We start from the raw sequence: 27915 nt of genomic DNA, 5'->3' as shown, positions 1-27915 counted from the left end.
TCCGTTAGCTTAGCACGATGATCGTTTAGTTTGTTGCTATTGCTTTCTTCATGACTTATACATGTTCCTATGACTATGAGATTATGCAACTCCCGAATACTGGAGGAACACTTAGTGTGCTATCAAACGTAACAACGTAACTGGGTGATTATAAATATGCTCTACAAGTGTCTCCGATGGTGTTTGTTGAGTTGGCATAGATCGAGATCAGGATTTGTCACTCCGATTGTCGGAGAGGTATCTCTGGGCCCTCTTAGTAATGCACATCACTATAAGCCTTGCAAGCAATGTGACTAATGAGTTAGTTACGGGATGATGCATTACGGAACGAGTAAAGAGACTTGCCGGTAACGAGATTGAACTAGGTATTGAGATAACGACGATCGAATCTTGGGCAAGTAACATACCAATGACAAAGGGAACAACGTATGTTGTTATGCGGTTTGACCGATAAAGATCTTCGTAGAATATGTGGGAGCCAATATGAGCATCCAGGTTCCGCTCTTGGTTATTAACCGGAGATGAGTCTCGGTCATGTCTACATAGTTCTCGAACCCGTAGGGTCCGCACGCTTAACGTTCGATGACGATCGGTATTATGAGTTTATGTGTTTTGATGTACCGAAGGTAGTTCGGAGTCCCAGATGTGATCACGGACATGACGAGGAGTCTCGAAATGGTCGAGACATAAAGATTGATATATTGGACGATGTTATTCGTACACCGGATGAGTTCCGGGGGTCATCGGATAAATATCGGAGTGACGGGGGGTTATCGGAACCCCCAGGGGAACTAATGGGCCTCTATGGGCCTTATTGAGAAGAGAGGAAGGGCTAGGAGGGGCTGGCCGCGCCCCCTCCTTGTGTCCGAATTGGACTAGGGGAAGGGGGCGGCGCCCCCCTTTCCTTCCCTTCCCCCTCTTCCTTCCTTCCCCCCTCTCCCTCTTGGTGGATTCCTACTAGGACTTGGAGTCCTGGTGGGATTCCCCTCTTGGGGGCGCGCCCTAAGGGGCCGGCCGGCCTCCCCTTGCTCCTTTATATACGGGGGCAGGGGCACCCTAGAACACACAAGTTGACAGTTGTCTTAGCCGTGTGCGGTGCTCCCCTCCACAGATTTCCACCTCGGTCATATCGTTGTAGTGCTTAGGCGAAGTCCTGTGTCGGTAACTTCATCATCAACGTCATCACGCCGTCGTGCTGAAGAAACTCTCCCACGGCCTCAGCTGGATCAAGAGTACGAGGGACGTCACCGAGCTGAATGTGTGCAGATCGCGGAGGTGCCGTGCGTTCGGTACTTGATCGGTTGGATCGCGAAGACGTTTTACTACATCAACCGCGTTACTTAACGCTTCCGCTTTCGGTCTACGAGGGTACGTGGACACACTCTCCTGCTCGATGCTATGCATCACATAGATAGATCTTGCGTGATCGTAGGTAAAGTTTTTGAAATACTGCGTTCCCCAACATATATGTGGGGTCAGGGTGGGCCATTGTGGGTCGAATCCGATGTGGCGGACGCACCCGGGCGCAACCAAGCCTCCTCATATCCGTCCCAGATTCGGGCTAGATATGAGGGGTCTCGGTCAGCCCGGGTCTTTAGATACTATATGAGGTGTCCGTCTGCGTCGCATTTTTTAACCGGTTAGTGACCGGGCCGTCCGCCCGGACTATAGGGGGGTTTGGGGCGCCTGGTTGTAGATGAGCATCTCCAACAACTTTCCTTTCTAAAAAATATACCTGCTATAGTGGAAGTTGGCACAAAAAACACGCTTTAGAGAATCTCTTCTAAATACTCCCTCCGTTCCTTTATGTAAGGTGTATTATTTTCGACACGGTGACCAAGGCACATAATTATAGACATGTTAGGACGAAATTACCCTTGGAAAATTTATTTGTTAATGGCAAGTAAATCAGTTAGTCAAGGAAAGTATGAGATACATGCAATCGACAGAGATATAGTTTCCTTCTTTTGCTACAAGAAGAAATACAGACAATCAGGAGAAAGATACTTTCCCTTTTTTTAAAGGGCTAACTAGGGAATTATGAGGAATTAGAAGAAATGCACCTTACATTCTGGAATTTTCTCAAAAAACAAATACACCTTATATAAAGGAACGGAGGGAGTATATAATAATTTGTGGGTACAAAAAATAATTGATGGTCACCTGAAAAGCACTCCATTTTCCATTATATAATGGACCCTCTTACCTGGTGAACGTTAGGAGGGGCTAGCATTTCGAACGATTTCACTGGAAGTTTTAGTTGTGAGGGGATGACAACTTCTTCGTAACAACATGACAGTTTCTTTAGAAGAAGACTTTTTTTGTTTAAAACTGCCACCGATGATGCAACTAAAACTGCTAGGAAAGCACTGTCAAAATTCAATCCCCACCGCTCGCAGGCTCGAGGCTCCGGCGAGTTTCTCCCGAGAGGGGTGGGACGATGACGAACCAGCCGAATTAGTATTGAGATCCGAGTCCTCGGCTCCTCCCGACAGGCTGGCCTTTCGATCATCCGATACCTGACACGTAGGCGGTTGGTCTTCTTTCATGTAGAGATCTCTCATCAAAGTAGGGGAGAGAGAGCGCGGGGCTCTGGAGTTAACTCTAGCTTATCATGCCTTGACTCTCGATGGAGTGAATATCTACAAAACCCACAAACACATAAAAGTTCAGAGTTCATGTGAACAAGAAGTTTGAAAAATATCACAAAAGATATCCACCACTTCACACCAAGGTTCAAATATTGCTGGTTCCGCATTTCATTATGACCAAGTGTTGACCTTAACCGTTTCGTGCGCCGGCATAAAAGCAATCATTACAACTAGCATTGATGCATCATTGCTCAAGTTTGTACACTACAGAAAGTTTTAAATTATCAAGTCGTCATGTCTGAGGCAGAGACACTTTCGAATAAGATGAGTGGCAAGGCGACAATCACTGGTCCTAGCCAGGTCTTTTCTCCACTCTCTATCGCATCTGGTAACACAGCTCAATGTTGGCTGAACTACGAAAAAAAGTAAGTTAGCGCCATTTTGTAACAATTACGTGAGTGCGTGACATTATGACAACTAGAGCTTGGATTTCTAATAACAAAACTGCAGGACTTGTTGAGAAAAAGGATGAGACATAAAATTAACTTCTGGTTAGTGTGCCATAAGTTTCCCTAATAATTCACCCTCTGTCCACTAATGTATGACGTTTTGGCACTTCAATTAGTACCATTAAAAAAATGTCAAGCTTCACGCCAATATATAATTCCAAAATTAGTCAATCCAAAGACAAATCTATAATGGAAAAAGTAAGGACAAAACAAACAATGATTTCAAGTGCAGAAAGTAAAGGCATCCACAAAAATGAGGCAAAGCAGCCTCATAAAAATTGTATTCATATAACTTCTGCAACAAATGTAAAAATTTGTTATTGTTCTTCAGAAGACCTAAACCAACAATAAGCATCACTAGAAACAAATCGAAAACTAACATGGTCGATGATATATAATAAATCTAATTTAGTTCTGATTCACGATCCCCTTACAACTTAACACGAGACCAAGCACCTGGAAACACAGTTGTAATGTCGCTCTCCACGGTGATAACATAACACTAGTAAAAGTAGTTCTAGCTAGGAGACTTGCAGGTCTCAAGTTTATAGCATAACATAGCTCGATGCTCCCACACAATCGGTAGCAAAGACTCGAAGGAGCACCACAAGTAATGCCCGATCAGTTAGCCGTCAAGTTGGCGCTGCAAGATCCAGCTTCCACTTCAGTCACCAACTCCTGCACTCCAACAAGTACTCCATCAAGTTAATAGTGTCCAAATAGCTAGCTGCATTCTTGCCAGAAAAAGATGCAGTGCAAAGCTAGAAAGGTGCTGATATTTTTTCGTGGATGGAGAAAGGTAAAACCTATTGGTGAGTGATGAGTTACTTGGCAAAACATCAACAACCAGTAAATTATTCAGTAAAATGAAAGTGCAACATAAGATTGGATATCCTGGCAGAAACTTATGTATATTGAAAAACAGACCATCATTTATACCAAGCATTACCAGTTCAGTCAGTTGCCTTTTTCTATCAGGATCATCTTCCTCAACAGTCATCAAATCTTCTCCTGGATTCCTTTTTCTTCCAACAGAATGCTTGATTGGGCCTGCCAAGCATCAATACCATTTAGGATCACCAGAGTATATCCGCACTTCTTGATTGAATCTTTACGCATAATATTCTCTTAACAGTCAACATTTCAAAATGTGTTGGAAAGGCTTTTAGATCAGAAATCAACAGGCTAAACTCAACTTCCATTTTTTATGACATGGTAGAACATTAACTAGATCTATACCAAAAAATATTGTGCTACATATGCTTATTAGCCCCACATGCAAGTGCAATCCTGCAACTATTATGGGTAGAAACAAATAGAAGAAAGAAAGTAGCTGACAAATGCAACAGTCAGAAAAACTCCAACAGTTTTGAGAAAACAATCTGCAGTAGGAACCGAGAGGTAAGAGGACCGCAGAATATCAACATGGTTTACAGAACACTGCAGGTAGAATATTATTATCGTGATGGATTTCTCTGACAAGTGACAACTAAGAATTTCAGGTAGCAGTATGAGCAGATGGAGTTTCAACAAGTTATGAAAACGGTTGTGATCCAAGGGATTCAGTTAACTTACCAGCATTTGTGCCAGATGTGATCCAAGGGATTCTAAAAGGCTGTGAGACTGCCGCACCTGTGAAGAGTTAGAAATTATGCTATAATCCCTTGATTAGTTCATTTGGTGTTCTCTAACACTGAACCATTCTAGGGTTCAACGAATTTAAAATACTTCACCTGATTTTGCAACTGATGAGCACGAAGAACAACTAGGCTGACCTGTGCAAGTTGGAGCACCTGAAATGAATTTTCCAGTAAGAAACGATGACATGTAGGAGGGCAGGCCTGGCGCAGTGGTGAAGTCCTCCCACTTGTGCCAACAGGTCCTGGGTTCGAACCAGCCTCTCTGCATTGCACTTTGCAGGGGTAAGACTAGGTTCCTATAATCCCTCCCCAGACCCCACCTTGTGTGGGAGCTTCTATGCACTGAGTCTGTCCTTTTTTAAACGATGACATGTAGACAATAACTACGATCCAACTTCCAACTAACTTACCTTCATTTGTCACTGATGAGGTCCCAGTGTTTTTAGCAGGATTTGTCACGGTCCCAGATATGGCCTGCAGAAGTGGAGTACCAGAAGCAGCTGCAACCAGTTCATTAGATTTGGCATCAGGTGGGCACTTAAAAATGCAACAAACAACACGAGGCACAGTAAGTAGTGCATATACAAGAATTAGTTCAGCAGTTAGGCATTTCACTAGCACATTTGGACTTTTCTAAAGAAATATTATGATTGCATATATAAACTCAGTTGAGCAGTTAGAATTTCAGGTATCAATATGTGCAGATGCAGTTTCTACAAGTTATGAAAACGGTTGTGATCCAAGGGATTCAGTTAACTTACCAGCATTTGTGCCAGATGTGATCCAAGGGATGCTAAAAGGCTGTGAGACTGCCGCACCTGTTACGAGTTACAAATTATGTTTATAATCCCTTGGTTAGTTCATTTGGTGTTCTCTAACACTGAACCATTCTAGGGTTCAACGAATTTAAAATACTTCACCTGATTTTGCAACTGATGAGCATGAAGGACAACTAGGCTGATCTGTGCAAGTTGGAGCACCTGAAACGAAATTTGCAGTAAGAAAACGATGACATGTACTCCCTCCGTTCCTAAATATAAATCTTTTTAGAGATATCAATATAGACTACATATGGCGTAAAATGAGTGACTATGATCCAACTTCCAACTAATTTACCTTCATTTGTCACTGATGAGGTCCCAGTGTTTTTAGCAGGATTTGTCACGGTCCCAGATATGGCCTGCAGAAGTGGAGTACCAGAAGCAGCTGCAACCAGTTCGTTAGAAGTGGCATCAGGTGGGCACTTAAAAATGCAACAAACAACACGAAGCACGGTAATAAGTAGTGCATCTACAAGAATTAGTTGAGCATTTAGGCGTTTCACTAGCACATTTGGACTTTTCTAAAGAATTATGATTTCATATGTTAACTCAGTTGAGCAGTTGGAAATGACAGCAGGTTCCCTGCATTGATGACGTGCAAAGAACAACGTCCAGCTTGCATCGGAGTGCTGTTATGAATTATCATGCCGATGTGCATATATAACGTGCATAACATGTGAGCAACCAACAGAAGAATAACGGAATACTAAACTTAGGAGGTGTTTGGCAAACAATGAGCTTAGGAACAAAAAAAACGAGGGATGAGCTGAACAAAATATAGCGTGGGACTACATGGTGCATGAGCCACTTCAATGAAATACTAAGTATAAAGCTAGCCTAGCACAATACAAAAGCAACAATGGTAAAATCTGTGCAATAAAACCGGAGAGGTTGTAACAATGATGAATAAGAAAATTAACAAGAAAAATACAAGGCGTCAAAGTCAGATGAGTTAGCTCAGTTTTGCACAGTGTAATCTAAGGGTAAGACAACGTTGAATAAATTAAATTACCTTCATTTGGATTTGATTGAAGATGCTACTCTTGACGGAGCTCCGGAATTTTACCGGCTATTAAACATCCCTCTAAATATTATCAAGTAAGTTTTATCAGCACACAGGAACTTGCATAGCCAAAGAGATGTCCACAAACAAAGCAACAGCAGAAAATACTTATCACATATTTTGTTTACAAGCTGGAATTAGATGGTCAGAGACTAGTTTTACCAATAGGATCTGCCACCCGGCTGATTGCATTGTCGGGCAATCCTGCAATTCAATACATAGCAAACATTAACTGCCACACATATGCGGAGGTTAGCAGAGGGATGTTGCTTTTATGCCAAGATGTTCATACCATAAAGTGGGCTTGAAGATGGCAGGCTGCAAGAATCAAGGAAAATGTGTGAATGCCAAGTGAAAACTACATCTGATGATAATTAATCAAGTTGTAAATACCTCCTCCTCCTGTTGAGATAGCCCTTGGCAATGGCCACCGGCTTTGGCCGCAGGAATTGTTGCCTCCGGTGGCGCCTTGGACGAAGGGGGCTAGCAAATTAAACATGTAGGGGTTGATCAGATTGACATGCAGTTGATACTCGAACAGTAAAAGATTGGATGAATGAATGGATACAGGAACCCACCCGATGGGAAGCAAGTCCTGCGCGAGACCCCGGCCACCGGGTAATTGCAACATGCGTCTTAACTCAGGAGTCTCAAGAGCCCAGTCATCGGCAATCAACGATGCCTTCTCCCTCACCAGTTTCCAGTCCAGGGACGCCCTACAAAGACAGGATTCATCTGAGGCTCGATAATGACAAGTAGAGCAGTGACTCGAAATATTCATCGGAGTACGTATTAGGCAGTACGTAACATACGTGAATTGCGGTGAGTGGAGCGTGTATTGGAGGATGGAGTTGAGCTTGACGTTGCGGCAGCAAAGGTTCGTCAGGAAGTGAAGGTCGCGGCGTACGGAGTCGTTGACGAAGCCGCCCGCTGAGCACGCGGCGACGTTGGCCAGAGACCAGAGCGTGTGGAGGAATAAGAGAAGGGAACGGGTCTCGACGCCCCGGTCGTCGGCCGGCGGCAGGAAGCGGTTTATGTACTTGACGGCTTCTCTCCACTGGCCCCAGACCACCAGCTGCCGCAGATGCAGCCTGCTCATCTGCTGCACATCCGACTCATGCACGACGCTGCATCGCATACACGGCAGGGGGCGCGTTAGCCTAGCGGCAAGGAGACGAGCAAAGTGGGACGGCGGGCGGGCGGGGGTGCGTACCTGTCGTAGGCGGTGTCGAAGCCCTGGAGCCAGAGGTAGGTGAGGAGCCGCCGGTTACGGAGCTGCCTCACGCAGGGATAGTCCTCGAGCTTGCCGCTGCCGAGGCCTATGATCTCCATCGGCTTGCCGCTGCCGGGGTCCAGGATCTTCTTCGGCCCGCCGCTGCCGGGGTCCATGATCTCCCTCCGCCCCATTGCGCTGGATGCAGCACGGAGCCTCGCTAGGGTTTGGCCGATTTGGGGGAAAACGCGAGGATTCGATTTGGGGAACAATCAGGGCCTATGAAGGGGCGGTATGCGAGACCCAGGCATTTCCTTCCCCAACCGGGGCCTCTCCCCCTCCCTCCCGGTGCCCGGTGCCCGGTGCCCGCTCGCTCTACCGGGACAACTTCCCGCTCCCGCTCCCAGTCCCACTCAAGAGTCAAGACGGACCCACTGCCTGGACAACCTTTCTTCTGGCCGAAGCTCCACTGCCGACGATATTTTCTTGTTATTAAGGCCATCGTCATTTTTTAAGGCCATCGTGGGTAGCTTCACTAGTTTCGAACCAAAATTATATCCTTCATGAGATTGCTAGCTAGACATCTATCCAATAAAACGAAATTTTATTATAATAACAATAATTAGCTAGCACATACTCCCTCCGTCCAGTGAAAAGTGTACATATAGAAATTTTAGGACAAATTATGAAATGAAGTAAAAAATGCATCGGAAAGGTGCAACCCGTCATCTTTCTCCTCTTTAATTACCTAACCACCAATGAGCTAGATGCATGTTGAAATTAAGAAGACCATGTGTAGAATGTTATTATCTTGGTTACCGTGTGACGAGATAGAAACATTTTTTTTCTACTTTAAAGTGTATTGGAAAAATAGAAGTACATTCTTTTATGAACAAATTTTAAAGCCAAATATACACTCTTCATCAGACGGAAGGAGTACACCGCTTAGCTAGCGGAACAAAATCAATGTGTAAAAGTGACCTTCCCTATTGACGCTGTCATGTCCACCCACCCCGCAAGAAAATGTTATCGCGCGTCCTTCCATCTTGTTTGCCCGGTACAGAAGTTGGTGACATTTAGAAGTCAGACTTGACCTCCACTTGATGAAAACCCAAAGAATTGGCGAGGTTCAAGTCATCCCGTATGGAACAAGCTTCATCAGTCGTCACATCTGCAGCGCAATGCACAGATCTTTTTCGCAAATACGCAAAGCTTGCATATGAGCGTTCATTCTACGATAGAAGGAGAAGAAGCAAAGTATATGTCAAGGCTACATCACATCACACATACACTAGCATGTGCGCACATGATGGCCGAGCATGAGAGGGAGGGGTGCTCATCCCCACCTACATCTAAACCTCGGGAATGGTGTTACCTATCCTGGTGGTGCCGGCTTTGGCCCAACATCTCCCGTCTTCATGGATGAATTGCATCACGTAGTTGACGGAGGGGCGAGAATGATCGAAAATGTATGCATTGCGGTGCTTCCACAGATACCACTCTGTGACGATAACGATGAAGGAGAGACCTCGACGGTGGGAGTCAGGAGCGTGGGAACACGAGTACGCACACCAGTCGGTGAAGGAAGCCGTGGGCTGTCGGGGGAGTTGTGGACTGCCACCATGAAAGGACTTCGTGCCAAACCGGCCATGAAAGCGGGTCCTCTTCAGCTTTCCACCGGCGGACCTGGAGGGCGGCTCTGAGCCGGAAGCTATCCTACCCCTCTCGCTCCTCGTCTTGACCATCAGCGGCGAAGGGACAGGAACAACGAAAAACTATGTGGCGACGTGACAGAGGGTTCGAGATGAGCAAGGGCGGGAGCTAGAATGAGGTAGGGTTTTGAAACCCTCGGTTTCCCTCTCCTTATAAACGTCCGGACTCGAGGCGCTGTCCACCTACAGCGGAAAGGGCTAGTTTTCCCGCCTTGGGAGAGTTTTTTCTCTATTTTCTCCTTTTTTGCAGAAGATAGAGGCGACAATTATGGTTGGTCCCCTTTTTTAAGACTGATGATGCGATCATCAACGGTGTTGGCTTGGCGTCAAAACTAAAGGCCGCCTGATCCTTCTAGTGAGTTGGACTCGGAGGTTATCTGGGCTCTCAAGGGACGCGCAATGAAGGAGCCCGCCGGAGGTATTGCGACCCTCACTGCGACATTCGCCATGCTCGAGGGCTACTGACGGGGTCCTGTACCAGGGGTGGCTAACACCAAGGAGCCCGGCCTCACCAACCATAAGGGGGCCCAAATGTCCACGGCGTAGCGCTAACCCTAAGGTGCCAGACGACCTTCTTGATATCCAAGACTAGAGGGCAGCGACGCCTCAGATCGCATCCAACATGTAAACCCTAAGGCTGTAGGAGATATGCCCTAGAGGCAATAATAAATGTTATTATTTATCTCCATGCTCATAATTATGTTTATGTTCCATGTTATAACTGTTGTGGTTCTCGAGCTCGTATATCCATAAAGACTTAGGGGGAAAACCCATGTGCATGTGTGGAATAATAAACGGTAAAATGTATTCCTAGTCATGCCTCTAAGACTAGCTCAAGTGTTGCATGATGATTATGTATTCCCAATCACGGGCATGTCTATGCCAGCAACTTTGAGGGCACAATGTTAGAAGAACATTTGTGTTGAATCGACCCGTTTTGATGTTATGCTATGAGATACATTCGTCACAAGTTCATGGTTAATAACACATAGATGGTTAATGTTTGCATGTTCCTCAGACCATGAGAGTATCGAGTTTCTTCAAGCTTGATTCATGAACTTTGGGGTTTGTTAAACGTCATCCGTAATTGGATGGTTATTACGGCGGCTTACGGGTTCATGGGAAAGTATGTCAAGTAACTTGATAGCTCAAGATTGGGATTTGCTCCTCCGACGATGGAGAGATATTTCTAGGGCCTCTCGGTGGTATCCATCACCGTTTCGCCAGACACAGTGTGATTTGATCACAGGGATGCCGGAACACGGAAACGAGAAAAGAGAACAAAACCGGTAACGAGGTAACTAGCATAATGGACAAGTTGTTGATCCACAGGGATGCAAGTAAATCACCTCGGGTGTTTGTAATATTATCGTGAAGCAACAGGAATAGCACACGGCAACTGGAGGTTCACTCGAATAGTTATTCGTGTGGGTATAGGGGTCAATATGGGTGTCCACGGCTCCGATGTTGATCATTGATCGGAAAGAGTTCTGGCCATGTCTATACTTGTAACATCCCAAATTTTCAATTTGGAATGTTATACATTAGATCATCATGCATATCATATTTTATTGCTTTCTTGTTCGCAATCCTCGAAATCCTAAGCAACTCAAGGACCCTAGAAGAGAGTTGGGGATTTTCCCGGTTTTCATATTTGATTTTATCAAATAATGAAACGAGGATTTTGGTTTTAATTATTTTTCTCTCCGAAAAATATTTCACATTAAAATAAATGAGAGGAGAAAATATGACTTCTCCAAAATAATTCAAATATTCGAGGAAAAACATTAAAATCAAATATTTGATTTTATTCGTATTTTATTTGCAATTTTATTTGCATTAGAAAAATTGCACGTTTTCAAAACTGCATTTTAGGGCCAAGAAAATGTTCATCTCGTTCTAATTATTTTAATTAGACGGCAAAAATTTGTTTTGGCATTTTTAGATTTTTATTTTTTTTCTAGGATTTTTTTTAGTTTCGGCGGAATTATTAAAAAAAATCCCGCGCCCGACTGGGCCGAAGCCCAGCCGAGCCAGGCCGGCCCATCTCCCCATCGTCTCCCACCTGGAGACCGCGCCGCCGCCGGATGCGAGTCCGACTGGGACTCCTCCCCGAGCTCGCCCCTCCCCCAAGGCAGCCCCCCCTCCCCTCCATATATACCGCCGCCGCCCCGCCACCTCTCCCCACCCCCGACCGAAGCCCCGCCGGAGCCGCCGAAGCCCAAAGCCGCCGAACGCCGCCGCCGCGAGGAGCCCGCCCCGACGGCGTTCCGCCGCACCCTCGTCGACCCCGCCGCCCCCGACGTCACCCGCAGCCCCGCCCGCACCCCTAAGCCCCCGCCGGAGCCGTTCCGCCCGCCGGAGGAACCTCGCCGGAGGTATACCGCCGCCGCCGCCCGAGTCCGGTTTTAAAAAAATGATTCGGTTTATTTTGAAACCCTAGGTTTTATTTTATAGATCGGTTTATTTTTTTATTCGGTTTAGTTAGTTAGTGAACGTTCGCCGGTCCGTTCGTTTAACGAACGTGTTCGTCGGTTAGTCGCAGTTAACGAACGTCTGTTCGATTAACTGTTCGTCAGTTTTCTTTTTCGTCGGATTTTCCGTGATTTTTCCAGATCGCGATTTCCGATCTGTTTTTCGTTCTAGTATAATTTTTCGCTCGTTTATCTGAATCAGGCGATTCAAGCGCCTAGAGTTTCGTCTCGAAATTCTCTTTCGGTTTAACCAACTCAAACAAGTTTTTGATTTTGTAAAACTTGACTTAGATCCAGATTAGTAAACGAAGCTTGTTTCTTTCGCCGTTTGACTTTCGTTGCTTCGTTCGATTTGATTCTTTTTACAAACCGGAGTTCTTAAGTTGAACTTTCTGGTTAGATCTTTTATTTGAGTTTTGCTTGTGCATTAGATGAGTGCTTATTGTTTGTTTGTTTGCAATAGAGTACCCGGAGTGCGCCGCTTGCTACTTCGAATCTCTAGGTTTCACGGATCATCAGCAAGGCAAGTAACACTTTGATCATACCTCTTTACTACCCAGTTTTATTGCATTAGATCAACCCTCAAACATTGCATGGTTAGGATTTGATTAAACTGTGGGAATCGGGAAGTAGTTGAGGTAGTACCTATTACCAGTTTACTATCAAACCCTTGGGAGTTACTTCTACGTTTGCTTATATTGCTATGCTATGCTCGTAGACGTGGATTGGGTTTGAGAGATATTCATGACAGATGTGAGATTGTTAATTAATGGTTAACTTAAGGTGGCAACTTAAACTCACATCTGGGTGGATTGAGGCACCTGGGGAACCCAGTGTTGCCTGTTTTTCTAAGGACCGCCACCCAGGCTCAAAGGGATCATGAGATTATTCATGCTAGAAACTTCCGTGTGCAGCCACAAGCTATTATGGGCTCTAGCATAGTTGACTAGGTTGCATGACCTCTTCAAGTGGTAGACTAGCAGATGTAGGGGATGTTGAGGATATAACCATTAGAGTCACCCGCCCAGGAGGGGCCGGGTTACGTCATAATGGTCATCATGCGAAGCCCAGCACCAAACTTGAAGACGGCGGGTCAATAATGGGCTTATGACCCGGAGATGGCTTAAGGCCCGTAGTGTTAACCGCCGTTAGGGTGAAACTTGTAGTGTAAGGCAAGAATAGTTGAGAGTCCGAGCCGGACACTGTTATGAGCCGGCCGGGACTCTGAGAGCCGCTGGGCGTCGACCTCTCTATATAAAGGGATGACCCGGCGGCGGTTTAGGGACAAGCAAGACCAAATCGATAACCAGGCAGAGCGGTTTAGCTCCTGGTCGTCGAAACCCTAATCAATACCACCTCAACTGGACGTAGGCTTTTACCTTCACCGCAAGGGGCCGAACTAGTATAACCCTCATGTTCCTTGTCCCGTTTAACCCCTTTAAGCTTCCTAGCTGCGATGGCTCCACGACTAAGTCCTTGCTCGAGGACATCTGACGTGACAATTCCACGACAATTGGCGCCCACCGTGGGGCCAGCGCACAGTGGATTTGAGTTCTTGAAGGGCAGCTTCGAAGGGCTCAAGGGATACGCTGTGGGCCGGATGACCAAGAGTCGTCGCGGCAAGCCCTACATTGACGATGCAAACTGGGGCCCCGACGCCGGCTCAATTGAGTACGGGTACCGGGTCCCCTTCGGCGGAATTCATGTCTTGATTGGCAAGATTGGTGAGTCGGGCCCTCAGCCGTATCTCTGCGCCGATCTCATCGAGACGGCTCAGCGCGCACGACCCGCCCGGGCTCTACCTGCCTTGAAGCATGCTTTCATGGGATGTATCCATGGAGGACTCTCTGAAGGATCTGGATCTGGTGATGAGACGGCCGCCGGCTCTGACGGCGAGTCGTCTACGGATGAGTCAAACTCGTTGTATCAACTCCAAGATGGCAGGCTCAGGGGTTGTTCCGATGGCGACAGCATTCCGGACCCCTTTGAGCCGCCGAGCCGGGTTGGAATCTTCATGGCCGGCGCACAACCTGTTCAAAACCCCGCCGCCGGGTCAGGAAGCCTGGTGCCCTCGCCGGCTCAGGTGCTGATGGATCTCACAGACAAGATGACGGTCCTGTTGACCGCTACGGTTGCCTCCGGCGGATCAAGTTCAGCATGACGCGGAGGTGGCACAGTTAAAGTTGGATCTAGCAAAGGCCAAGGAGGATCTGGCGGCGGAGGGGATCAGGATGGCTGCAGAGAGGGCGGCTCTCGACGCCCAGACTCAGCTGATTCAGGCACAGTCCTTCCGGCTCACGATGGATCAAAACGCGTCCAATGAGGTCATGAGAAGGAGGCATCAAAAGGCCCAATCTCGACTCCCTCCGGTTTACGATCCTCGAAACCTCTTCAACACGCCGGGTGCAGGGTCTAGTAACCCGCCAGAGATCATAGTGCCCGGGGCTGGGACGCCAATTCAGCCCCAAGTGATGGGACCTCCCCGGGTGAACCCTGCCCCGCCTCAGTACGTGCCAATACCACCGGGTCATTATGCCAACCCGTTGGAAAACATGGTCGCCGCGGCGGCGCGGCTGGCGGCTCTCCCAATTGATGGTGACTCTCCAACGGCGGTTGAAACCCGCCGGGTCAGAGAACTCCTTCAGACGGCTCTGGCGCAGCAAGAGGCATATTCTTATAGCCGGGACAGGATTCATTCAACCCCTCGTCCAGGCCGGAGCCCGAGTTATAGCAGACACATGGTCTCAGCGACCGGCTCAAGTAATGTCCGACGCCATGACTTGCCTCCTGGCCACGGCCCGGCTCATAACGGAGCCTTTCACGCGGTAGACCAAGACAGAGCACGGCAAGAGGCGGAGCAGGTGCCTCAGTTGACGGCTTACCAGCCACCCCCGGCTTATCCGACGGCTTCCATCGACGTGGGTATACCTACGAGGACTGGAGGTGTCCCTTGTCTGGTGCCGGCTCTCCGCAATGAACGTCTGCCCAAGGATTTCAAAGGGCCTAGGAAGGTGCCTAATTACACGGCTGATTTACAACCCGGAGCCTGGATCGAGAGTTACGAGATGGCCATGGAGTTGCTGGAGGTCAGCGAAGCGGCAATGGCCAAGTACTTCACCATGATGTTAGATGGGACTGCCCGCACTTGGTTGAAAGGGCTGCCACCGAATTCTATCGGGTCTTGGGCTGAGCTGAAAGCCCGGTTCATCCAAAACTTCAAAGATACCTGTAGGCAGTCTATGTCAATTGTGGATTTGACTAACTGTAAACAGCAGGAGGGTGAGTCCACAACCCATTGGGTTCGCCGGGTCAAAGAGATAATACATTCATCTGATAAGATGGATGCCGGCTCTGCAGTCTTAATGTTGGAGCAGAATTGTCGTTTCCTGCCCCTGAAGATGAAACTCGGGCGGCTCAAGCGCGATTGCAATGATATGGGTACGCTGATGGCGGCTCTCGTCAAGTACGCCGACTCTGATAGTACCAAGGACCCCGCGTCGGATGATGAAAGGACAGGGAAGGGAAAGAAGAACGGCAATGGCAAGGGTCCTCAGCATAACCCGGCGAACCAAGGAGGTAGCAAGCGTAAGGCTGATGGCAGCATAGAGTTTGTGGCCAACGCCAGCTCACAGGGTAACAACCAGCGACGTAAGGGGAGGCCACCTCCCCGAGCCGGCGGGTCAGGCCCGACGCTTGAGCAGTTGTTGAATGAGCCTTGTCCAAGGCATGGCTCTAGGGAGAAGCCAGCTACTCATCTATGGAAAGATTGCGCAATCATGAAGGCCTTTAAGAATTCCAATGCCTTTAATGGCAACAATGGCTCGGGCGGCGGCTCAGGCGCCGGCGGCTTTCATGGCCCGGGCGGCGGCTCAAATTCCAATCCTCAGAATGTTCAAGGGGGCTTTAATCAGCAGTCCGGCCAGGGTCATCAACAGCAGCAGGGGGATACCAGACCAATCCAAAGCAGCTCAATGGTGGACAGTATCATGTGTTTACCACCAGTCTGTGCAAGCGAGATCAGAAGCTTCATAAGAGGGCTGTGAATGCTGTTGAGCCGGCGGTTCCACGCTATTTAAGATGGTCTGAGCAGCCTATTGTGTGGAGTAGGGAAGATCACCCTCCCCGGGTTGATAATCCGGGTCACCTGGCCCTGGTGGTGGCTCCTCAGGTGGGGGGATATAAGTTCACTAAAGTGCTCATGGACGGAGGCAGCAGCATCAACATCCTCTATTATGAGACCTTCCGTCGTATGGGGTTGATTGATAAGAACCTCAGCCAGTCCAATACTGTTTTCCATGGTGTGGTGCCTGGTAAGTCGGCATATCCAGTTGGTAAGATCGAGCTGGAAGTGGCTTTTGGAGATGAGTACAACTACAGGGCGGAAAAATTAACCTTTGAGGTGGTTAAGATAAGAAGTCCGTATCATGCTATATTTGGGCGGCCGGCTTACGCCAAGTTCATGGCACGGCCGTGTTACGTGTATTTACAGCTCAAGATGCCGGGTCACAATGGGACCATTACGGTTCATGGCAGCCGAAAGATAGCCTTGGAGTGTGAGGAAGGTCACGCGGCTTATGCAGAATCTGTTTGTGCAACAGAGGAGTTGAAGTTTTACAAGGACAATGTTGACCCGGCCGATATGACATCTTTGAAGAAGCCAACCACGGAGCATGAGCCGGCAATGAAATTTAAGTCCGCTGATGAGACTAAACTTGTTGACTTCGTTCCAGGTGACTCATCTCAGCAGTTTAGCATCAGTGCCAATCTGGATCCGAAATAGGAAAGCGCGCTCATCGAGTTCATCCGTGAGAACAGGGACATTTTTGCATGGAAACCTTCTGACATGCCGGGTGTACCTAGAGAACTCGCTGAGCACACTCTTAATATTGATCCGAAGTTTAAGCTGGTCAGGCAATTCCTCCGGCGGTTCAATGAGGAGAGGCGGAAAGCCATTGGTGAGGAGGTCGCCCGGCTCTTGGCGTCCGGGTTTATCGTTGAAGTTTTTCATCCAGAATGGTTAGCTAACCCGTTACTCGTGCTCAAGAAGAATGGCACCTGGCGGATGTGTGTGGACTACACGGACTTAAACAAGGCTTGTCCGGCTGATCCTTTTGCTCTCCCCCGTATTGATCAAATCATTGATGCTACGGCGGGTTGTGAGCGCTTAAGTTTTTTGGATGCTTATTCTGGGTACCATCAGATTAAAATGGCAGTTAAGGACCAGGAGAAGACAGCGTTCATCACTCCTTTTGGAGCCTTCTGTTATGTATCTATGCCTTTTGGGCTCAAGAGTGCACAGGCGACTTACCAGCGTTGCGTGCAGAATTGTCTTTCATAACCAGATTGGGTGCAATGTTCATGCTTATGTGGATGATATCGTGGTTAAATCCAGGGAGAAGGAGACCTTGATAGATGATCTGAGAAAAACCTTTGATAATCTCTGGGTCTACAAGATGATGCTTAACCCAGCTAAGTGTGTTTTTGGTGTTCCTGCAGGCAAGCTCTTGGGTTTTCTGGTTTCTCACAGAGGCATTGAGGCTAACCCGGAAAAGATCAAGGCAATCACCTCTCTGGCTAAGCCGGCGTGTATAAACGACGTCCAGCGTCTGGCGGGTCGCATCGCTGCTCTAAGCCGGTTTATAAGCCGTTTGGGTGAAAAGGCCATGCCACTGTACCAACTGATGAAGAAAACAGATAACTTTGTCTGGAACGATGCTACTAATGCTGCCTTTGAGGATTTGAAGAGACAGCTGGCTGAGCCCCCAGTCCTTGCTGCTCCGGTTGACAAGGAGCCCTTATTGCTGTATGTCGCTGCTAACACACGAGCCGTCAGTGTGGCTGTGGTGGTGGAGCGCAAGGAAGAGGGTAAGGAGTATCCGGTTCAGCGGCCAGTTTACTATGTCAGTGAAGTGCTCATTGAGTCCAAACAACGGTATCCACATTGGCAGAAGCTTGTTTACGGGGTGTTCATGGCAAGCCGGAAGCTTAAGCATTATTTCCAGGGTCACCCTATCACTGTGGTTAGTTCTGCTCCTCTAGGAGATATCATCCAAAACAGGGAAGCTACAGGGAGAGTGGCTAAGTGGGCTATAGAGCTTGGGCCTCATGGTCTGAAATATGTGCCACGCACGGCTATCAAATCTCAAGCATTGGTGGACTTCATCAACGACTGGACAGAGCTGCAGGTGCCTGAGGAGAAACCGGATAATACATACTGGACTATACACTTCGACGGGTCTAGGCAATTGGAGGGCTCGGGGGCTGGAGTTGTATTAGCTTCCCCTCGAGGTGACAAGTTTTGCTATGTGCTACGGTTGATGTTTCCCTGTACTAACAATGCAGCTGAGTACGAGGCCTTGCTCCATGGTCTTCAGATGGCTAAGGAGATGAGTTTGAGCCGGGTGAGGTGCTTTGGCGACTCAGATTTAGTGGCCCAACAAGTGTCAGGCAAGTGGGATTCCAAGGACCCTCTCATGGCGGCTTATCGCCGTGAAGTTGATGCCATTGCTGGACACTTTCAGGGTTACCAAGTAGAGCACATCGATCGCAGGAAGAACGAGGCGGCTTATGCATTAAGCCGGCTGGGCTCTCAGCAAAAGCCGGTGCCGCCTAATACTTTCTTGGACATCTTGCATAACCCTTCTGTTAAGTTGCCTACAGAGGAGGACTTGGCTGTTCCTGACCCGGAGGCACAGTTGGTGGCGGCTCTCCACATCACCCCAGACTTGACAGTACCATACTTGGCTTACATGACCCGGGGAGATTTGCCTGAGGATGAAACTTTGGCCAGACAAATAACCCGGCGGTCTAAGTCAATGGTCATTATTAATGGCGAGCTGCATCGTCGCAGTGTTACTGGAACTTTCCAGCGTTGTGTTTCCCCTGAGGAGGGTCAAGAAATTTTACGAGAGATTCATGAAGGGGATTGTGGCCATCATGCCGGCTCAAAATCCCTTGTGGCCAAAGCCTTTCGTCATGGTTTTTATTGGCTGACGGCTCATGCTGATGCGGAAGACTTGGTCAGTAAATGTGATGGTTGTCAGAGGTTCTCGCGACGGGCTCATGTGCCGGCTCAAGAGCTGAGGATGATCCCAATTACTTGGCCATTTGCGGTCTGGGGGCTTGATATGGTTGGGCCTTTTAAAAGGTCCAAGGATAAGAAGACCCACCTCTTGGTGGCAGTTGACAAGTTCACAAAGTGGGTTGAGGCGGAGCCAGTTAGCAAGTGTGACGCGGCCACAGCAGTTCAGTTCATGAAAAGGGTGATATTTCGCTTTGGTTTTCCACACAGCATTATAACTGACAATGGTACCAATCTGTCTAAGGGCGCCATGGAGGAGTTTTGTCAGCGAGAGCATATTCGACTTGATGTTTCATCAGTGGCTCACCCTCAATCCAATGGTCAAGCTGAGAGAGCTAATCAGGAGATTTTGAAGGGCATCAAGCCCCGGCTTTTGGTCCCTTTGCAACGGACGCCGGGGTGTTGGGTGGAGGAGTTACCCTCCGTGTTATGGAGCATCAATACTACTCCTAACAGATCTACGGGTTACATGCCTTTCTTCATGGTTTATGGAGCGGAAGCAGTCCTCCCTAGCGACATCCGTCATGACTCGCCTCGAGTGGCGGCTTATGTTGAGGCGGATAATGAGCGGGCGCGCCAAGATGCTCTTGACTTGTTGGACGAACATCGTGATGTGGCAACAGCTCGCTCAGCGATTTACCAACAAGACCTGCGCCGTTATCACAGCCGCCGGGTTAAGTCCCGGGTCTTCCAGGAAGGTGATCTGGTCCTCCGGCTTATCCAAGATCAAACAGATTCACACAAGTTATCCCCGCCTTGGGAAGGGCCCTTTGTGGTCAGCAAGGACTTGCACAACGGGTAATACTACCTTATCGATGTTCGGGAGCACAAGGAGTCACGTAAGTCGGAAGAAGAGACCCGTCGGCCATGGAATATAGCTCAGCTTCGACCTTATTACACTTGAGCCACCGGCTCTCATAATGTACATATTTCTATAGCCATGTATATATTATGATAAATAATAAAGCAGGACCTCTGTCCTTTTCTCCTCCAAAGGTAAATGTGTTATTTCCATTACAACATCACATGGTCACTTGGAGGTGGATCCGGCTGGTGATCGTATCCGAATCTAGCCGTTAACAACATGATCACTTGGGGGCTTCATGTTCAAACATAGGTCGTATTCGAACCAAAGAGAACATAGCTGTCGATACCCACTTGATTGGCAAACTGCCGAGCTCATTGGGGAGTTTTTCTTGATCATATTTGAATCATAACTCAACCCCCTTTGGGAACCGACGTGGATCGTAAATCAGCGTCGTTAAACAACTCTTAAGATCATTTGGGGGCTTCCTGTTCAAACATAGGTCGTATTCGAACCGAAGAGAACATAGCTGTCGGTACCCTCTTGATCGGCAACGCCAAACCCACTGGGGGCTATATGATCGCATTTGAATCTTAGCTTAACCCCTTTGGGACGGTTCTCTGGTGGTATTCGAACCGGAAGCCCCTAAGTTTTGATCTTTTTGTTTTTGCAATAAGTTCTTTTGATCATATCAACAGTGTGCAAGGGCGGTTCTTACTCTGCCGGCTCAAACTAGGTTAACAATGTTGATAACATACAATGAGCATTATCGATGCTGTTGAGCCGGGGCTTGAGTTCTCAACCTCGTTATTTGGGTTACTCTGCCGGCTTAAACTAGGTTAACAATGTTGATAACATACAATGAGCATTATCGATGCTGTTGAGCCGGGGCTTGAGTTCTCAACCTCGTTATTTGGCTTATGCAGGGAGGAAGAGTTGTTTCATATGCTTCACGACAGCTTAAACCCCATGAGATGAATTACGCTACGCATGATTTGGAGTTAGCAGCCGTAGTACATGCATTGAAGACATGGAGACATTTTCTCATCGGAAATCACTGTGAAGTGTACACGGATCACAAAAGTTTGAAATACATCTTCACGCAGAAGGAGTTGAATCTCAGGCAAAGAAGATGGTTGGAGCTCATAAAGGATTATGATATGAGGTTGCATTATCACCCCGGAAAGGCTAACGTAGTAGCTGATGCGTTGAGCCGCAAGAGTCATGTTAACACCCTCATGACAGGAGAGTTACCCCAGGAGTTAGCCGAGAATCTTCGCGAGCTATGTTTGGAAATAGTTCCGAGAGGCTATGTAGCAGCATTGGAGATTCAGTCTACCTTGATGGAAAAGATTAGGGAAGACCAGAAGACAGACAAGGAGATTGCAGAAATAAAGGAAAGGATGAGCAAAGGAAAAGCCAAAGGATTTCGCGAGGATGAGCACGATACCTTATGGTTTGAGGACCGCGTTTATGTTCCTAATGATCCGGAGATCAGGAAGTTGATCTTGCAAGAGGCCCATGATTCGCCGTATTCGATTCACCCAGGAAATACCAAGATGTATTTGGATTTGAAGGATACTTTCTGGTGGACCGGAATGAAGAAGGATATTGCGGAGTATGTAGCAGTTTGTGATGTATGTCAGAGAGTGAAGGCAGAGCATCAGAAGCCAGCAGGATTGCTATAGCCATTGCCGATACCAGAATGGAAGTGGGATAAACTAGGCATGGATTTTATCACGGGATTGCCCAGGACTCGTTCAGGCTATGACTCAATATGGGTTGTAGTTGATCGTTTGACGAAAGTAGCTCATTTCATCCCAGTGAAGACCACTTACACCAGTGCTAAGTTGGCAAAGATATACATGACTAGAATCGTATGTCTGTATGGAGTTCCAAGGACCATTGTATCAGATAGAGGAACCCAGTTTACCTCAAAGTTTTGGAATCAGTTACATGAAACTTTGGGAACCAGGCTAGAATTCAGTACAGCTTTTCATCCACAGACAGATGGACAGACCGAGAGAGTCAATCAGATTATGGAGGACATGTTGAGAGCTTGTGCGCTAGATTATGGATCTAGTTGGGACGATAACTTGCCATATGCAGAGTTCTCTTACAACAACAGTTATCAAACCAGTTTGAAGATGGCCCCTTTCGAAGCTTTGTACGGAAGGAGGTGTAGAACACCCCTGTTGTGGAACGAAGTTGGAGACCGCCAGTTGTTTGGACCAGACTTGATTAAGGAATCAGAACATAAGGTGAAATTGATTCGCGATAGGCTCAAGGTAGCCCAATCCAGGCAGCAGAGTTATGCAGATTCTAAACGCAAGGAGACAGTTTACGAAGTCGGAGACAGAGTTTATCTTCGTGTATCACCACTTCGAGGAGTTAAGCGCTTTGGAGTTAAAGGAAAGTTAGCGCCACGTTTTGTCGGACCATACAAAGTTTTGGAGCGTATGGGAGAAGTCGCTTACAGGTTGGAATTACCCGAAGGATTGTCAGGAGTTCACGATGTGTTCCACGTTTCCCAATTGAAGAAGTGCCACGCAGAAATGGCTGATATACTGCTAAAAGATACAGTACCACTGGAAGCAATTCAGTTGGAAAGTGATTTGACTTATGAGGAGAAACCAGTCAAGATTCTCGAGTATGCCAGTCGTGTCACGCGCAGCAAGGTTATCAAGTTTTGCAAAGTTCAGTGGAGCCACCACACCGAGGAAGAAGCCACCTGGGAGCGAGAGGAAGATCTACGGAAGGACCACCCTCACCTATTTTCTAGCCAACCCGAATCTCGAGGGCTAGATTCATCTTAAGGGGGTAGGTTTGTAACATCCCAAATTTTCAATTTGGAATGTTATACATTAGATCATCATGCATATCATATTTTATTGCTTTCTCGTTCGCAATCCTCGAAATCCTAAGCAACTCAAGGACCCTAGGAGAGAGTTGGGGATTTTCCCGGTTTTCATATTTGATTTTATCAAATAATGAAACGAGGATTTTGGTTTTAATTATTTTTCTCTCTAAAAATATTTCACATTAAAATAAATGAGAGGAGAAAATATGACTTCTCCAAAATAATTGAAATATTGGAGGAAAAATATTCAAATCAAATATTTGATTTTATTCGTATTTTATTTGCAATTTTATTTGCATTAGAAAAATTGCACGTTTTCAAAACTGCATTTTAGGGCCAAGAAAATGTTCATCTCGTTCTAATTATTTTAATTAGACAGTAAAAATTTGTTTTAGCATTTTTAGATTTTTATTTTTTTTCTAGGATTTTTTTTTATTTCGGCGGAATTATTTAAAAAAATCCCGCGCCCGACTGGGCCGAAGCCCAGCCAAGCCAGGCCGGGCCATCTCCCCGTCGTCTCCCACCTGGAGACCGCGCCGCCGCCGGATGCGAGTCCGGCCGGGACTCCTCCCCGAGCTCGCCCCTCCCCCAAGGCAGCCCCCCTCCCCTCCATATATACCGCCGCCGCCCCGCCACCTCTCCCCACCCCCGACCGAAGCCCCGCCGGAGCCGCCGAAGCCCGAAGCCGCCGAACGCCGCCGCCGCGAGGACCCCGCCCCGACGCCGTTCCACCGCACCCTCGTCGACCCCGCCGCCCCCAACGTCAGCCGCAGCCCCGCCCGCACCCCTAAGCCCCCGCCGGAGCCGTTCCGCCTGCCGGAGGAACCTCGCCGAAGGTATACCGCCGCCGCCGCCCGAGTCCGGTTTTAAAAAAAAACCGATTCGGTTTATTTTGAAACCCTAGGTTTTATTTTATAGATCGGTTTTTTTATTCGGTTTAGTTAGTTAGTGAACGTTCCCCGGTCCTTTCGTTTTAACGAACGTGTTCGTAGGTTAGTCGCAGTTAACGAACGTCCGTTTGATTAACTGTTCGTCAGTTTTCTTTTTCGTCGGATTTTCCGCGATTTTTCCAGATCACGATTTCCGATCTGTTTTTCGTTCTAGTATAACTTTTCGCTCGTTTATCGGAATCAGGCCATTCAAGCGCCTAGAGTTTCGTCTCGAAATTCTCTTTTGGTTTAACCAACTCAAACAAGTTTTTGCTTCTGTAAAATTTGACTTAGATCCAGATTAGTAAACAAAGCTTGTTTCTTTCGCCGTTTGACTTTCGTTGCTTCGTTAGATTTGATTCTTTTTGCAAACCGGAGTTCTTAAGTTGAACTTTCTGGTGAGATCTTTTATTTGAGTTTTGCTTGTGCATTAGATGAGTGCTTATTGTTTGTTTGTTTATTTTCTTTGTTTGTTTGCGATAGAGTACCCGGAGTGCGCCGCTTGCTACTTCGAATCTCTAGGTTTCACGGATCATCAGCAAGGCAAGTAACACTTCGATCATACCTCTTTACTACCCAGTTTTATTGCATTAGATCAACCCTCAAACATTGCATGGTTAGGATCTGATTAAACTATGGTAATCGGGAAGTAGTTGAGGTAGTACCTATTACCAGTTTACTATCAAACCCTTGGGAGTTACTTCTACGTTTGCTTATATTGCTATGCTATGCTCGTAGACGTGGATTGGGTTTGAGAGATATTCATGACAGATGTGAGATTGTTAATTAATGGTTAACTTAAGGTGGCAACTTAAACTCACATCTGGGTGGATTGAGGCACCTGGGGAACCCAGTGTTGCCTGCTTTTCTAAGGACCGCCACCCAGGCTCAAAGGGATCATGAGATTATTCATGCTAGAAACTTCCGTGTGCAGCCACAAGCTATTATGGGCTCTAGCATAGTTGACTAGGTTGCATGACCTCTTCAAGTGGTAGACTAGCAGATGTAGGGGATGTAGGTTGGTACGGTCTACCCGAGGTTAGAGTGATTGTTTCTGAAAGACTGTGTCTTGGTCATCCGTTTCTCAAACATCATGTAGTGCGAGAATCAAGCGGAGGCGATCGAGTCTTGTGGGGAAAAGTGTGCAAACCTCTGCAGAGTGTACAAACTAATCATGGTTAGCCGTGTTCCCGGTTATGGACAAATCTTGAGTATCTAGTATCTGGATTATCATGTGAATCTCATCATCATGTTACTTTAATTAATTTTGTTGGGTTAAGGATGAAACTTAATTGGGATTGAGATGCTATCAATCATCTCAATGTTTCACAACCACCATGATAGTTAATTAAAATTTATTCCTTTGCAGTAGGGAAAAATTGGCTTTTTGCAAAACAGTAACCATAGAGCTTTCCACCAGCCAAATATGCATGTAGTGATAGCATCATTCTGTTCATTACTCTCTATGTGTTATTTTGCCAGCATATTCCATGTGCTGACCCGTTTCGGGCTGCAATGTTTCATGTTGCAGACTTTTCAGACGACGAGTAAGGAGCCTTAGGTCGTGGTCTTATACTCAGTGATGCCGTTGGAGTTGATGGACTCACTTATCTTCCAAGTCTTCCGCTGTTATCGTATTTAGATGGCCTTAAGCCATTCACTTTGTAATAAGTGTGTGATTGCTACTCTGTTATAAATCCTCCGAATACTGTGTGTGTCAGCATTACTGATCTAGGGATGACACTGTTGCACAGGAGCACAGACTGTTTGAGGTCTGGTCGCTACAATACTTCACCGAAACTATAGGGCCACACGCTTAAGGGTTATCTATCTGCTAAATACTAGACAGATAGTCTCAGAGAAAATCACCGGAAAAGTTTCGGACACAACGAATGCGTTCCGGAGAGGACACCGGAATAGTTCCGGTAAAACTGAAAAGTTGTTTCAGGGGATACCATTAGGTCAAATTGGTTTTGGCACACGCCTGATAATTCTTGGTGGGTGCCAGAATCATTCTGGAAACTTGGAATTTTTCGAGATAAAAACCGGAAATGTTCCGGAGCTGCCGGGACCTGTTTGGTTGCTTTTCGCAGATGAAATTCACAAATCCGAAATTGTTTTGGAACGAACCAAAATCATTTTAGTGGGTATTGGAATTATTCTAAGACCCACAGAAATATTTTTGGATTTAACCGACGCTGAAAAATGTCGTCATGAATAGTGAAATCGGCTTTATGGTTACTTTATGGAAAGCCACCTTTTTGTTCTTTGCCCCAAAAGATCTAGAGATGACATGGAAGGATGGGAACCCTTTTGGGGGGTCCCACAATGGTTTTCGACGTCCAAGAGGGGCTGCTCCATGGAGCCCCACTTGCTTCCCCATAATGCCCTTTATGTGTGACATAAAACATGGGTATTTTGGGTTTTCCATGTCCCACCCTTCCCCTTAGGTTTTCCTATAAATAGAGGTGGAGATGCACTCTCCACACTCACTCTTCCTCACATACAAGTGCCATTGCAATGATCTGGCTTATCTCTCCCTCCCCGCGAAATAGTTTCATAGAGCCGAAAGGTTGTCTAGGTTCCAGTGGGAACTAGTTCTGGACGGCGAAGCACTGCCGTATAGATGACACCATATGTGTGCAACTCTGTAGAGAGATCGTAGTTTCGGTCTTAGTTTGAGAGTGCCTCCCGAAGGGCTGTCCGTGTGACCATCCGAGTTTCGAAGGTCCTCCCAAATTGATGTTTTCCTCTCTCCATCTTACGATGAATTGAGTTTTCCCTTTGAGATTTCGTTTTATCGGATTGAATACTTTTATGGATTTGATAACACTTGATGTATGTCTTGCTATGAATGCCCATGGTGACAATGGGGTATCATATTGATTCACTTGATATGTGTTTTGGCACTCAAGTCGCGGATTCCCGAGGTGACATTGGGGTAATCTATGCATAGGGGTTGATGCACGTTCTCGTCTTTGTTTCTCCGGTAGAAATCTTGGGGCACTCTTTGAGGTTCTTTCTGTTGGATTGAGTATTATGAATCTGAAATTGTTTGATGCATATCGTATAATCAACTCACGGATACTCACGGTGACATTGGAGTATCTAGGCGACATTAGAGTTGGTTGATGTGTATCATATGGTGTTATTTTAGTACGAACTCTTGGTTAGATCGATCGGAAAGAATAGCTTGATGTTATTTTAGTGCGAAATCTAGGATAGATTGATCGGAAAGAATAGCTTTGAGGTGGTTTCGTACCCTACAAACAATTTCTTCTTATGTTCTCCGCTAGATAGGAACTTTGGATGATTCTTCATCGCACATTGAGGGATGGTTATATGATCCAATTATATTAGCATTGTTGAGAGATTGCACTAGCGAAAGTACGGACCCTTGGCCTTGTTTTCAAGCATTGCAATACCGTTTGTGCTCGCTTTTATCGATTGCTACCTTGTTGTTTTTATTTATTCAGATTATAAAAGTATATTTCTACCATCCAAATTACACTTTTATCACCATCTCTTCGCCGAACTAGTGCACCTATACAATTTTCCATTGTATTGGGTGTGTTGGGGACAAAAGAGATTTCTTGTATTTGGTTGCAGGGTTGTTTGAGAGAGACCATCTTCATCCTATGCCTCCCACGGATTGATAAACCTTAGGTCATCTACTTGAGGGAAAATTGCTACTGTCCTACAAAACTCTGCGCTTGGAGGCCCAACACGAGTCTACAAGAATAAAGTTGCGTAGTAGACATCAAGCTCTTTTCTAGCGCCGTTGCCGGGGAGGTGAGTGCTTGAAGGTATATCTTTAGATCTTGCAACCGAATCTTTTAGTTTCTTGTTTTATCACTAGTTTGGTTTATAAAAAGAAAACTACAAAAAATGGAATTGAGGTGGTCTCATATTATTCGTCTTTATAATGTATTTTGTGAAAATGATGGAAATGAAATTTGTGCTCAATTGATAGAAGAAGAATTCTATAAAATGTTTGACAAAAAAATCTTTGAATGATGAGCATGATTGCAATGTTGTTGGTATGAACTCTTTGAATATCCATGATGCTAATGATATGCAAAGCCATAAGCTTGGGGATGCTATGTTTGATGAAGATGATATTTTTAGTCCCCCAAGATTTGATGTGCAAATTTGTTATGATGATGGCATGCCTCCTATTTATGATGATTATATTGATGAAAGTGCATTTGGAGAGG

General features: G+C 46.6%; 1 protein-coding gene and 1 long non-coding RNA gene across 2 annotated transcripts; both read right to left on the bottom strand.

Moving 5' to 3' along the window:
- Positions 1-5657: 5657 nt before the first annotated feature.
- LOC123049970 (uncharacterized) lies at positions 5658-6634 on the bottom strand. The gene is made up of 3 exons (XR_006423693.1): positions 6574-6634; positions 5857-5946; positions 5658-5720 (listed from the first exon to the last, which is right to left on the bottom strand). It is a non-coding gene; the product is annotated as an uncharacterized lncRNA (long non-coding RNA).
- A 135-nt stretch (positions 6635-6769) lies between these two features.
- Positions 6770-8130, bottom strand: LOC123055925 (uncharacterized). The gene is made up of 6 exons (XM_044479731.1): positions 7838-8130; positions 7437-7751; positions 7203-7340; positions 7018-7107; positions 6917-6942; positions 6770-6828 (listed from the first exon to the last, which is right to left on the bottom strand). The coding sequence occupies exons 1-6, from the start codon at positions 8029-8031 to the stop codon at positions 6770-6772; spliced, it is 822 nt and encodes a 273-aa protein (XP_044335666.1). The 5' UTR covers positions 8032-8130.
- Between the last annotated feature and the right edge of the window lie 19785 nt (positions 8131-27915).

Source organism: Triticum aestivum, chromosome 2D (genome assembly GCF_018294505.1).
Source record: "Triticum aestivum cultivar Chinese Spring chromosome 2D, IWGSC CS RefSeq v2.1, whole genome shotgun sequence".
In the NCBI taxonomy this organism is placed as follows: Eukaryota; Viridiplantae; Streptophyta; class Magnoliopsida; order Poales; family Poaceae; genus Triticum; species Triticum aestivum.
Note: the sequence above shows the minus strand (reverse complement) of the source record. Positions and strands in the feature narration are given on the sequence as shown.